At 38.4% G+C, this 14,838-nt stretch overlaps 1 protein-coding gene across 4 annotated transcripts in view; it reads right to left on the bottom strand.

Moving 5' to 3' along the window:
• Positions 1-6,533: 6,533 nt before the first annotated feature.
• CDKL5 (cyclin dependent kinase like 5) overlaps positions 6,534-14,838 on the bottom strand; it is a 133,811-nt gene continuing 125,506 nt past the window's right edge. For 3 of the 4 annotated variants that reach the window (XM_042788580.1, XM_042788581.1, XM_042788583.1), the window contains exons 15-18: positions 14,052-14,154; positions 10,252-10,374; positions 9,009-9,128; positions 6,534-7,750 (exon numbers count right to left, since the gene is read on the bottom strand). In XM_042788580.1, the coding sequence (XP_042644514.1) occupies positions 7,364-7,750; positions 9,009-9,128; positions 10,252-10,374; positions 14,052-14,154 (733 nt within the window). In that variant the 3' untranslated portion in view covers positions 6,534-7,363. The remainder of the gene's footprint in view (positions 7,751-9,008; positions 9,129-10,251; positions 10,375-14,051; positions 14,155-14,838) is intronic. The other variant, XM_042788584.1, reaches the window with a different exon arrangement.

Here is a 14,838-nt window from a genome sequence, read left to right as displayed (position 1 = left end):
AGCTTATATGTGGCAATGCTGAAATGCCAACGTGCTACCCAAACGGTGGATCCCCTTCTGCAGCAAAGACAGTTCAAGGGCTGGAAACTTTCAGGGCCTTTTAATTTTTAGGTAGTGCCTGCTGAGGGGATTACTGGGTTGATACTGGTCAAAAGAGAGAACAACAGCAGAAATTTTTGCCCTGAAAGGAAGAAACCCCCGTGATGTCTGCAATGAGACTAGAGCAACGTTGGGCAACAAAGTGCTTTGGAGCCGTTTTCCCTGTGCGCCTGGGGCGAGGTCAGGCCTGCGCCCGGACACGAGCCGGCTTCTCAGGTGGGGAGTTAGCCAGGGCCTGGCAGCGACCTGTCGGCACGGGCGTCCCGGTGCGGGTCTGGCCCCTTCTGCTCCTCTGAGCCAAGCTAATGTGCGGGGAGGTGCGCTGGAGCAGGTGTGTCGGGAATAAGATCAGCTGTTGAGTGATGCCAGTGTACTAGTGCAAAATCTGCATTTTTATTAAAGACATATTTTGGAAGGCCCATTCAAAAATACATTGTGCTCAGTAAAAATTAACCATTTCCATGCTGATAATTAAGGTTACCACAGGATTATTTTTTTTTTTTTTCTTTTAGAATATTTACAGCAACAATAGAAATTGTACAGAAGTTAAGAATGGAATACATGCCCAAAAAAAATTTGGTAAGGTGTACCAACAACATGATACAAAGGGTTGTATACAAACACTTTACAAATGGTTTATTAAGTTGCATGAAGTCATCCTTAAATATTCAACACATTTTAAAATCAATTCGTATTCCAGGATTAAAAAGGTTAACATCACATCACATCCCTTCCACAACAGAAAGCATGGTAGATTTAAAAGTTTGTGCGCTTTAGATTTCTAGTAGCTGTTAAAAAACATTGGGGAATCTTATCCATAAATTTTGAAGTTTTGAAAGCTACCTCCCCAGCCTGTTATTTTTGGAATAGTCTGTACCGGCAGATTGTGAAAAAAGATCACATTTTTCTAAACCTTGTTATTCCTTCCTTCTTCCAAATGACACAAATTCAATATTCAGCATTTCGCAGTGGACATCTAAGCAGTCCTGGAAGTCTTTAGCAGTTTAACCAGATTTTTAAATGCCTGCATAGAATTTCCAATGAAATTACAGTTTCAGGGAAGATTTTAGCTTATTGTTCCATATAAATCAAATATATATATATATATATGTATGTATGTTACTCCTTTCAATTAGACATATCCTTCAGTAGTATGACTCTAAGATGTGCACTAGCAAAAACAAAAGTAAGAAAAGGAAAGTTGAGACAGTTACCTACACTTAAAGTTTCGCCTTATTACTAAATAGTTAAAAGCTCTGCCATTGGATTTACATATCAAGAGTTTACACCAAGAGGTTCATATCCTACAGGAATCTTGAATAGTGGCTTCCATCTTGTGCTATGAACATGCTTTAACATTGCTAATGGAAAGCTCTACAACAGTGGTTACTTCACAATGCAGTTCTACACCTGTACAATTAAGATGCCGCCTTGCATTTCTCAGAACGGATCCAGAGAAACAATGCCCTGTGAAAACAGAGACCTGGTGGAACAAAAAGCCTGGTAGGCAGCGTGTTTTGGTGGGGGCACAATGAGGTAAGGTATCTCACCCAGATGAAATGGAAAATTAAAACGAAGAAAATCCTGAGCAAGTCTAAGGATAGCTGTTTGAATAAAACAGCAAATAGGGTGGAGTAGTAGATAAGGCCTCTAACTCCCTGATAATCTGCACTAGAGAAACAACAAAGAACAAGGCAACTGCAATATTTGAGAACCACAGGGGGAAGGACAAGGGAAGACTGCAAAGCAGTGCAAAGGATGGCATTGGGATTCTAGAGGGAGAGCTCAGATGGCTTGGAGGTTTCAGAAGTATATCAGATGAAGGCCCAACAAGATTTTATTACTTGGTTGCTAACAGTACCTAGAGGAAGAATCTTTTTATATGTGTCTTCAAAATTTGGAGTCACTAATAAGCTCAGAACAAACAAACCAAACCTTGACCACATTCTGCAAGAGGGAGGAGGTAGATTGACTTGCAGAGAAGACAAGAGATGTGTAGAGTCACTCTTAGCCTAAGTCACAAATTCCATGTTCAGACTCTTGGGCCATGCGTGTCTTAAGAGTCACTTTTGCCCAGCTGCATATTTTGAGTTATGTTCTGAAAAAGCCTGAGAAGCAATCTGATTTGGTGGAAAGTATCCAAACGTTGTGGGGCTGGTCCTCTCACACTTCTTATGCATGTTCCACTTAGTCTGGCAAAAGCCAACTTTCGCACTGAACAACTGGCTGTACACAAGGTAACAAATAAGCATCCAAGCAGAACTCGGAGCAAGTAAAATTCAGACCTAATCCATCAGATTTATCTATGCTGTCTCATGCAGTAGCTGCTAAAACCACTGAGAGAACAGATGACCTACCACAACTTTTCTCTTCCAATTGAAAGAGGATCTTCTGTAAAATGTGCTTTGCTTAACTTTCACGAAATTTGTTTCATGATTTCAAAATAAGAAACCTTCAGTTTCAGTACATCTGAACCGAGTGATGTGCACAAGCCTTCACTTGCCCCATGAGCCTGAGCATTGATGCACTGCTGTTGTTTGACCCTTCGGAAAAAGAGCCAACATCTAGAAGTTCCAAGCTGTGTTATCTTAAAAGGGTTTACTCAAATCGCTCCCTTTTTAACAAAGGCCAGAAATCAAATGGCTTTTCTCCTCATTCACTACAAACCCAGTTAATGAATGGTTAATATCATTACACCATTAGAAAGAGCTGTGTAGGGAAAGGCACCTGTTCTTAAATAGTGTCCTGATTTGAAGGTCATTTGAAAATGGTTAAATAGGGCACATTACCTTTCCAGTCATCTCCTGTGACACTCCTATCCTATTTGAAATGGTGGGCCTTCTTACATGAACAACAGCCTTGATGCATGGCTTACGATATAACCCCATTAGTAGATGTATTAGGTATGCTAGCTAGAATGGAAAAAAAACCCATTAATTGCCACCCCGCAATTTGCAGTATATTATATATGGCTATCCTTTTCATACTCTTTGTGTGACTGGGATTCAAATATTCTCCCAGCTCTACTGTGACAGTGTTCAACACATACAAAATCAATTACATGCCGATATTTTTGAAGCATGTGTCACTACCAAATCATTACAGGACAACGAAAAACTGAAACATGAATAAAACCCCCAAACACTTCTCGAGCATGGCTCCCCTCAAAAGCGGCTGGGTTTGCCTTAGCTAAACAGATCACAGCAGTGCTTTTAGAACTATATAATCTGTGTTCCCATTCTTATAAGGGAGGTCTACAGCACTGAATTGTTAAGAATACATAGCTTTTTCTGGGTGAACACAGGAGTCTACTCAGCTAATAGCTACAACAGCTTCTGAAGAAAAAATAAAATATTGTTATATAGCTTTTACACTAGTAAGATTAATCTGTTAAGAGATGTAACTGCAATGACAAGGAATGGCTAAAAGCCTATCACAGGACACTGCTTCTTGAAGAATCACTCCAGCTTTGCTCCCAGAAACAAGTTGGTGTAGGCAGAGAGAAAGGCGACAAGCCCAAGAACAACCCAAGGGTGTCTCGTGCGTATGGAAGTTTGAAGCCTGCTTTAATATTGATCCAAAAGAGCGAGTATCTGCAAATAGAGTGGCGTCAGGACCCGCACATTTAGGCAGGTCTGACTTGGTATCAGAAATCAAAGCTTGGTATCAGTCCCACGCCCTGTGGGATGGGCAATGTTTTAGGAAGAAGGGACTGAATCTGGGATCGCTGACTTCCTGCCAAGAACTCTGCCCAGTGCTCCATGCTGGTGACCTCTCAGAGGAGCAATGAATTCTGGACTGCGATACACAGAGCAAAAAGTGTTAAATAGGGACTGTTCTCTGTGGTCAGATCTGTTAAAAAAAATATGTTGTTCTAGGTTAATACATTTACATGGCAGTTTAAAAGGACAGCTTAAACACATACCATTTCAGTTAAGATGAGCTTAAGGTGCTTCTTTTTCAGTTAAAAAGAGCTTAAGAGCTATAGTAAAAACATATAGACAAGTTTAGGCAGCTTGAGTTCTGCAAAATTACTATAATTCACTTCTGAAACTTAGTTTCTTTTCTATTCACATCATTAATGATGCCGTAAGGCAAAACAGATTGCCAAAGGATAAAATGCAGTTCAACTAAGATACTTTATACTAAGTCAATCTATAGAACATGTAGCACAAGACTCACAGACCAGTGAAGAGGCAAGCTCACACTTACAAAATAGTTTGCTCTGTAATTCTCTTTCCCTTTATTGAGCCAGCAAATCTCAGTGACTATAATAAGACTCCTTTGGAAGCCTCGGCAAAATTACATTAGCGATATTCTACATATTGGGAAGTTAGACCAGGTTAAAAATACACAATTTATCCCAGCACCAGCTGGTCAAGCTGCTGGAATTTCTTTCCAACAGAAGGAAGAAAATACTACATACATTGAACACAATTTAGTATTCAACTGAAATATACTATGATTTGTTGAATTCGTGAAGAAAAGGCGGTATGTAGAAACAGCTTTCTGTAAATATGGGCCACCAAATACTTGAACGTTCCTTGGGTCACCCTAGAAGCTTTGCTAACTACTTTAAACAGCTATATGTACAGTCAGAGATTACCCTGATTTAACTTAATGGATACTGAGAAAAAAAAATCCTTTGGAAACATTTTTCCTTGCTAGAAATCAGAACAGCCACATACAGCCCAGAATCATCATTCCCAGCGTGAAGCTCTTACCAGCAAGCTAAAAGTCTTGCAGAGGCAAAAGGATACATATCCACAAAGTACAGAAGAGTCTAGTCTGAGCACTCTCTCGGAGACATTCTAACAGTGCTCCTCGGAGCCCCACTCTTGGACACTGCTTTTGTGACGGATTTCAGTGGCATCAGCTCATTTCAAAGCAGGACTAACAGGACTAACCTAGCTGTGACCAACTGGTGAATCCAAAAGAGACTGCTAAAATACGCTGCTAAACTCTGGTAGTGATGACTAGGAAACATCACAGTGTCTTTCCTGGATGCCCACTGAACTTACCAAAACCTGAATACCCTTTCATGCCTACTGTATTTATATATGCTAGATATATGATATATCATCACAGTATATATCATATATATCTAGATATCACGTGTATCTATAGAAAATCACATGCACATTTCTTGCAGGCAATTGACAAAGAAATAATTCTTATTTTGTAATTTTTCAAATTTACTAGACTGACTTTTAGCTCCAGACAAACCTGCTGTAACATCCTTCCATATTGTATTTTCTGACAACGAATTTTAGACTAGTGGTGCTGAATTTGCCATTGTTGAAACTTTGGTATGACTCAAGAGGTACTGGACAGCATATCCAGTTTGCATTGTTATCCAAGTAGGAAGTTCAGCTGTTACTGCCTGGCTGCTTCTGTTAACTACATCTATGGCTAAATCATTGAATTTACATTCCGGTTAATCTTTTTGGAAAAGACAACGTGTTTGCAAGTACAAGTGTCTTATGAAGACAGCATCTAGAAAACGAACTATGCTGCAGAGTAATGAGGGAGTTGAACTAAGGTGTTTAAAAAGGAAAGATTGTATTGTTCTGACACTACAGGCCGGACTCTCCTCTTATTGCACAAAGTTTAGACTGGCATAACTTTTTTGACTCCTGCTGGCTCACCTTTGATTTAGTTTACCGGTAGCAACAGAGGAATCAGGTTGTGTATTTGCTACGCTTGACATTCACCAACGTAAAGGCAGTTTTAACAATGTTGTACAAGAGACTGGAACCTAAGATCTAGTATTTTGCTGAGACTGGTAACTGAACTGTGTACAGGAATATTCGGATAGTAAGACCTAAGGAGGAACTAAGCTGCATGGCAACTTTCTCCCTCAATATCCAAATATCAGATTTGTAGCTTTAAATACATCCTGAAATATATTAAAAAGTGCAAGAGTAGTTTAAATTTAAATACAGTGCTTATCTTATTAGTTAATAGATTGCTAAACAAGATGTAAAATACACATATGCATAAAAGCTTATACCATGATCTGCAGTGCCATGCTATGCCTAAGTGTCAAAGTCTGGCATTTCACTTGCAATTCATGCTATGATTCTTTGGTTTTCACCCCTGCTGTTATGTGGAAGAGCACCTGCTTTAGCTTGTAGTCATGGGGCACTTTATCTCTTTAGAGGAAACAAAAATTTGGTACTGGGGCTCTGTGCTCTTGATGCAGATGCAGAAATCCCATTAATATTACTAGGAAAGCTAAGGACACAGGGGAGAACATACCACGTTTAGATTACTGTACAGTTCTGCAGTCTCTTACATTTAGCCAATACTTCCAACAAACTAGCCCATAATAAAGCATGGAATTGAATGTTGTTTTTTGTTTGTTACCAATAATGCCTGTAATACCGGGCTCCCATAGCTGAGCAAGATTCATACTGTTACAGTCATGTTTATATCCACATTCAACTTCCTTTTATTAGAAGTATAATACTGCACTTTATATCACAAATGTATAAAAATATGGCAGATAGTGTCATAACAATACTTTTCTTTTAAATGAGCATATTTAAAAAACAGACAGTTATTTTCCATTTATATATATATATTTATATATAGAATAAAATACTCCTGATGCAATATATAAATGTTACTGTTAGTTTTTTATAGAAACTACTGTAGCTGTTGCACTGCTTCACAATGTTTCAAACAGCTCAAAATAACTTTACATTATAACATAAAAGATATGATTATAACAGTACGATATTAGGTCATCATAAATAAATATTACAAATCCTATCAAATATGGAAGTTTAAAAAACAAATTTAAGACATACAATTTAACTTTAAACCCTTAACAGGGATACACTTTTATCACATAAACCCCACTGTTTTAACTAGGCAGCAAAAAATGTAGTAAGGGCATAGGTCTGGACATGAACGTTTTCACCCTTATAAGTGCCAATACATACCAGAAGTCTCCCAGCTTTCAGACAGAGATGTGCACTAAGCTGGAATGTAAATGAGAGAAAACGGCAGTGCAATTTTCTCCCTGACCGGCACACTCTGCCTGGCATCCAGTGACATTTCTGATGACTGGTAATTCCAAATTCAACTTGTTTTACTGTATAATCCCTGACTCTCACTGTGGTGCCAAACAGCATAGCTCCACATGTACATATTGCACACCTTTATAAAGCTGAAAATGCAGTCTTACCATCACCAGAACCACCACCGCTCCCCTACGCTGATCTCCACCTGAACTGGCCTGTTTTCTGGAGTGCAACTACAAGGCCGTCTCTTTTAAATCATTCAGGTTTGGCATCCGCGATCGGTTTGTTCGGTTGTACGTGTGCCCGTTCTGTCCGCTCTTGGAGGGCAGCTGGTCGGAGTAGGGCGGCCCGTCACTTGTGCTCCTGTTCACCGGGGAGACGTGCCAGGAGGGTTCCAGCTGGCTGGGTATCTGCAGCGTCGGCCTGCTCTTCGGCTGGGGCTCCTGCCGCACGTTGCTGCTGCCACTGCCGGAGCTTTGACCCATGGGGTGAATTCGCACTTCAGAGAAAGAAGCTTTGGCTGGCTGACTCGGTAAGGGCTGGAAGCGGGGCTCGGCAGGGACAGGATGGTTTGAAGAGGAGAGGTGCAAGAGCTTTCGAAGAGATTTTAGTGGCTGGCTCTGAAAGACACGTGGGAAAAGCACGTGACCTTCTGCTCTCCACCGCATCGGACTCCCTGTAACAAAACTCTCGCATCCTAAACTGAACATCTTGAACTTCACAGGAATTCTTCACTTTTAATTTGTATTCATTCGGAATATTTCACTCCAAGCTATGACTACACACCTGAGAAAACGTCTTCTCATTATGATTCAGTCTATTAGCTACCTGAAAAGATGGAACCTTTTCTACATCAGAAAAAACCCAATTATTCCCATCAATTGTTTTAACCTTGTTTCCTGTGAAAACGGAGGCACAGACAATCGCACTAGCTTCCCATCTGTCACTACTCTTGCTATTCACTTTGGAACCACCGCCACATTTTATGAGGCACAGATATCAGAAATACAAAGTTCCTAAAAATTTTGTGAACATCAATTAGGGGTTAGAGAGAGCCTTGAGTACTCATCTGCACTGAAATAAAGGCTGGCAGAACTCAGCAGTTAGATATTTTGTTTGCTGGCAGCTGGGTGTTAAGCTGCTCTAGTCCCTCACAGCTTCTTTAACTGGTGAGCAGGCTGAAGGAAAATGGAGACAGCCTGAGTACACAAAGTGGTATGAAAACAGCCTCATTAAATTCCACAGCCCACAGAGCAACTCGCTTCTTCAAACACTGCAGCTGCAATGGACCCTCTTCTTCAGTTTTCAATGTTGTAATGCGTGGCACTGATGCTCCCCTGACCCCCGGGCTGGTTTTAGAACTGGAGAAAATAAAGTTGCATTAGTGCAGTGCTATGCTCCACTAACGTAGCTTGCTTAAACTGCAGTCTGTGCCAGCTGAGGCACAGCTGCACTGTAACGTGGTCGCGATGCTCTGGTCACCCCATCAAGTATGAAACTGTGTCAAGTAGCAGTGTGCCCTCAGGATTCACCACTCCTTGCAGAGCTGACTGGAGGGCTTTTCTACAGCACCGCATAGTTACTGTAGACATGCACTGAAAAGTTGCTTGCCTTGAATACAAAAACATAACCAGTATTTCAAAAGGCTCAAAAAATGACACAGGAATGTTTAGTCTCTCTTTTTTCCTTGTCATTCATGCCTAGAATTTTAAAGAATTATGCAGGACTGCAGGCACATGATTTTTTACACCTAATTTACATCTGGGGAATGGGAAGTTTGGGAAGTAACATCAAATGCAATTTTTCTATTCACCAGAGAAAAAGCTGTCAAGATCCCTCAGTGATGTTAAAATACAGGGAATTGATAATGGCACTTACGGGAGGCTGGATTTCTGTCATCTTCTCAGGATGCCAATCCTTTGGCCTGCTGCTCTGGTGATTAGAAGAATGAATGGCTTTCTGTAATGCTAAGAGATCCTGACCATCACTGCTAGGCATCTGCAACAAAATATTAAATACTGGTCTCCCAATATAGTCTTAAAAATAATTGCCCCCAGTTAATTACAGAACATAAGTGAAGCCCATTACTGCAGCAGAATTGCAATGACCTTTCAGTATTTTTCCCCATAGTAAGAGCAAGTGGCTGTGGATATCATGCAGATTTGCTATACCCTTAGCCCTTAAAGCATACACATGCTGTTAGTGTTATTTGCTGTAAGAAAGAGCAGTTAAACAAGGCTTCAAAAAATAAATAAAAAATAAAAATAAAAATTCTTGAGCCTCATCTTCATTTAAAAAGCATTCCATACTGCAGTTAAGACCATGGATCAGTTCTATAAATTTGTTCCCGAGTGAAGCAGACCAAAATCTCTCTAAACTGATGTCTGGCTGATTTTGTCATTCACAAAACCAAGAGCTTTTCCTTTCCCCATCTTTCTCTTCACAAATATCCCAAACTAAATCAAAAATTAAGAAACTCCCCCGCCCCCCAACAAGCTGAAAATCCAACAGAATTTATGGCAGAAGGATAATTTAAAACATATGCAGAGTTTTATCTAATTTCAAGAGTTCTAAGCAAAAAAAAGGACACTTAAATGTAACATTCTTAGTACAAGCTGTCTTTTATCATGAATGATCAGGACAAACAAAAATACAGCAGAGACATGACCTAAAATTTAATTTTCAGATAATCTATTGTTAATATTTGATTAATTCTCTTTATATATAAAGGAGCACTTTGTGTAAAAAAAATTATTTCCAATATAGCTATAAAACAAACCAGGTTAACTTTTTTCTTGATTGAAACAGCATGAGACAGTTTCATTGTAAACACACACGATTTCACAACTATTTCTGTCCTTTAGTCTTAGTCCCAGGGCTCATTCTTTCTGGAACCGTGTATGTTACATTTTCAGTATATCAAATACTAAAAAAAAAATTTTTTAGGCACAATCTATTTCAACAGAACTGCCAATTTTGCTTAAATTTATTGAACTGGCCCAAGATACTTAACTGGCATGAAGAGAAAGTGATCCCATGAAAATAAAACACATGCTGCTGTAGTCAGTAAAACAAGTTTACTGGAGCATTTTACAGTGCTACTGTACTTAAAAATTAATACCATGGGTAGAGTGACTACAGGAAGCTTTTTCAAAGAAGAGCTATGCTTTAAATTATTCTTTGAATTAAAAAGAGGAAAGAGGGATTTCTTGATGCTTGGATTCTCCCCGTTGGTTGAGTCTGTCTGCAATATAAGATACAAAAACTAAATGCATAGTATTTCAGTTCAAGAGATCTGTCCTTACTATATTAATTATTTTTATTTTTCCTTTTTTTTTTTTTTTTTTTTTAATTCCAACAATATATGGTATCAATCCTAAAATTTGCTTTGGGAAAATACAATGGTGACTGAATGACAAAAGCATATGAAACAAAATCAAGGAACTCAATGCATATAAAGCATGTAAAAAGAGCTCAGTACACCTATTCTTATACCCATGTTCATTAGGAATGCAAAGTGAGTTTCAAAGCCTTTTGGAAACTTGCAGGCCTTGTTGACTTTGCCGAGCTTTGGATCAAATCCTGTAATTTGGCAATCATTTGTTACTTATGATAATGACTTAATGCAGTATGATGATTCTTATTTTTACATCAATAAAATATCAAAGATACACCAACAATAATAGCAATTGTTTTCAGAATAAGCAGTTGGGAGCTACCTCTAGAAGAAATAAATGTATTCTATTTTTAACTTGTAAAAAGAGCGAGGGTTCCAAGATGAATTATTTCAGTTCTGACAAAAATATGTCATCAACAACTTCATGTATGTCTGGAAGGGCACTGGCTGTTTTATTCTAACTTCTGTAACACAACGGAAGAGCATACCAATGGATGCACAAACAGAACTATCAAGTATTAAAATTGCGAATGGGACTATTTCTCCCCTGCTCAGGCACAAACAAGTGTAAGACACATATGCTGTGACTAACATTATTCTTCCTACCAAAAGAAAATTTTTTAATACAATATAATGTTTATATGACTACAGAGAACAATGGGTGCACTACCAAAAGGGAGGGTTTTCAAACAGCTTTCTCAGCTTCTAGATTCCATCCAAGTTAATGAATGAGTCCTAATTAGCGAGCTTGTTGAGGAACTTTATGATCAGAAGAATTTCCTATTTCAAGTTCAGTAAATTAAAAAGGAATAAAAGCATCACTAGGAGAAACGCTCACCTGCAACTGTTTTTTCCAAAGCAGATAATTTCTTCAGACCCATAGCTTGCAGTACGTGCCAAAATCTGCAAAACTCAGGCCGCTCTGAAGGTAGTGCTATTGACACTGCACAACCCTTATGGATATCGAATTGTTTGGTGGCAGATGACAGAAACAACCTGTGACTCCAGCAATCCTCAAAAACTTTTGCTACATTACTAAAAGACTCCAAACAAGATGAAAACAAGAATGGATATGAACAGCTCTGCAAAAAAACTCTGCAAATAATTCCTGTAGCAGGCAGTAACAATTATTATCCCATGAGGAACTGCACGTGGGGAACTCTAGGGAGAATGATTAATGGCAACAACTCTGCAGGAGGAAGTGTCTGGCACTGGGATCAGTTCTGAGCTATTAGAGATTTTGAGAATGACATTATTAAGAAGATGTCTTCAATCCAATTTCAGAGATCTTTTATGACTCTTATGACGACCACCAGCAAAATGAGACTTGCCAAAGGATATCAGAAGTAAACAGTACCTAGCTATGATGTGCTTCTCAGAGCTGTGACAGTTCTCAGGTCTGGTTTGTTATTTGCTGCAGAAAGTCTGTGTCAGAGTAAATAAGTGGAATTTCATACTTTTAGGACTCTACAATAATTGTAAGCACCAGAACAAAAACTTGGGTAGTCACAAGCTATCTGTTAGATTTTTTAATATGAACTCATAGAAAACATTATTTATATAGCTGAAGAGCTAATATTACAGTGCTGTTAACAGCTTTTGATACTGAAGTCAAACTTCATGCTGAACTGAAGGTTTTGTTTGTGCTGGAAGATCCTAATGAACATCTCAATGCTTGTTAGGTAGATGTCCTCAATTAACAGACAAAGAAAAACAAAGGACAGTGTCTGAACCAGGCACTTACACACACATCAGTGGGTACAGTCTGCCTCTAGATACTGTCCTGCTAAACAGCTGTAAGCAGAAATGGAAAGATTTCAGTCTCTGGTTGGATCCAAAAATCAAGTTGATGTCAGCACATTTCTAGCTGAGGATGCAAGAGGTTTATCACTATCTTGTTTCACTAATTTATTCATCTTCCTGTGAGATAATAGCTCTAACTAGCCACCCCTCTCTCTCTCTCCCTCCCCCTATCCCTCTTTGTAAGAGTAAGAAGAAACAGGAGTAAGGATTATGTATAAATCTGTCCTGTCTTGCAATCAGTGATGGTTTTGGTAGCTATAGATCAACGTACTTGTGATTTACATGTTTTGGAAAGTGCCAGATTTTGAGATACAACACAATCCAGTCTATATTTCCTTCACACAGTTTAATCTGTAAGTAGTTGATACACCATGGATCAGCTGGGCTTTTAAAGTTTTCCTTGCCACCACATCTGAATGACCAGAATCAGAGTAGACTAGAACAGTGCAAATTTAACATCTTTTTTTTTCTTTTCCTGAAAATGCATCACTGGAACCAGTGGCCTCAGGTATGCTATCCTTCCATGAACATTCTGATATCAAGTAATTCCAGAGTTATAATCTAGACATTTTGTTGTGTTATGCAAATTATTGTATTTGAACTGAATACAGGTATCGGGATGAACAAGTTCAGAAGCAGAGGTAGCTGCTACTGCTCTAAAACCTACCCAACATGAAGGCAAGGTGCATTTTTGAGTGCTAGATAACACACATATACACATGTTCCATACAGTTCAAAGAAACTAAAATAAAGCATGATAATCACTCCTCTCCCCTAATTTTCAACAGATCAGTTCTCTACCAACACCCAAAGTCATGCCACCTCACTCTGTGACAGTAGATATTTTGATTTAGTTACCTCTGTTCGCCAGGTGTGAGCATGATTTACTCCATTCTGAGAACCTTCAAAACTGTAACTGCAGTTACACTTACAGAATCGCAACTTTACGTAATTGAAATTTAAAATGTTTTACTGTTTCCAGAACTGTCACTTGAGAATGAGACGAGAAGATGTTTAGGTTACCTCCATTCTTAGGGAGATTTTAATGATAAAACTTTGCGAAATGTTAATATACCTACCACTGCTCTCTGATAAAAGAAAGTTCTTTTTCCCTCTCAAAAAATAGATGAAAAAGTAAACACGTATAAAAGACACCCAACGCTTATACTGAATAAAAAAGATACAATTCATTCTCCCAACAAAATGCAAAATATTTATGGTTAAGACACATCATCCTTATTCCAGCCACCGGGTGCAGCAAGAAGATGGCGGCTGTTATCAAGACTATGACATGATAAAAACAAGAAAGAATTCTCATTTATAACAATCTGAACTCCTCCTAATAGGTGTCTGAAATTATTCAGGTTCTGAATACACACAATAATGCATTTTCTATTCTTGGAATGGTATCACCATATCCTGCAAAAGAATTGCCACAACATCAGCTTAAAACTCGTATTGAAACTGGGTCTCAAAGAGTCTGAATGAAAACACAAGATGCACAGGACCAGTAGGTGAAGAAATATTTGAAAAGGCATATAAATAAGCCCTGAACAGGAAAATAATTTGACTTTCATGTAGTGAAGTGAGAAAATAAAAGAACAAATAGATATATGCAGGCAAGATCATAAATACAAAGGTACTGTACTAATATAGCATATTAAAATGGTATAATTCAAAACTGATGAAAATATTTTCTTTTAGAAATACTGTATACTTACGGTTTGAGATTTCTTCTTTTTCTTTTTTATTGCCCTGAAAAAACCTTGCTTTTCTTTCTCCTTGAGCTGTTCTGAGTGACTGTTAAGGTTTTCAGGACTTTTCCTAAACATGAAATAAGGTATTGTAAGAGAGATTTTATTTTGATATTATGTAAATTCTATGTATTAATGAGATCTGATGCCAAAGAATGCAAATTATTGATTAAAGCAAAAAGATTCTTAATGTTTTAGCATTCATTGGTTCAAGGGTTACTATACAAATACCGGATAAATAGTCTTATTAAATGGGATAGAAGGAACACAGTGTTAGGGTAAAATTAGTAGCTCAAACCAGTGAATAGTTATTTAGGGACAAGGAAAGCATGCATGTCTTTTTTGTTTGTTTGTTTGTTTTTTAAGCCAGAATTTAATATTCAAACCAAAATATCACACACAAGGTCTTTTAGAAAAATGAAAATCATATCTGAGAGAACATACAAATGGTGATGAGGTATAAAAGCACAGGTCCAGTTTATCCATTGCTTGCTGGAGAGCCAGGAGTTGCAATGTTCGCCAGAGAGAACCCATTTCAATTGAACTTCCTGACCTTTGCTGATATGGATCCAAATTTATCATCTGGGAAGCTGGGGATCTACTGTTGTCCATTTCAACTTTAAAACTTCAGTTAGTTTGTTATGCGTGGGTGAGACAGTGCTGGCAAAAGAACATGACCCGAAAGCGGAACAGGTGACTTGCCTGAAGACTGAATATCCACCTTTCAAAATGTCTACATAGCTGAATTAACTAC

This window comes from Tyto alba, unplaced genomic scaffold (genome assembly GCF_018691265.1).
Source record: "Tyto alba isolate M040663 unplaced genomic scaffold, T.alba_DEE_v4.0 Super-Scaffold_14, whole genome shotgun sequence".
Classification (NCBI taxonomy): domain Eukaryota; kingdom Metazoa; phylum Chordata; class Aves; order Strigiformes; family Tytonidae; genus Tyto; species Tyto alba.
This window is presented reverse-complemented; position numbering and strand designations above follow the sequence as displayed.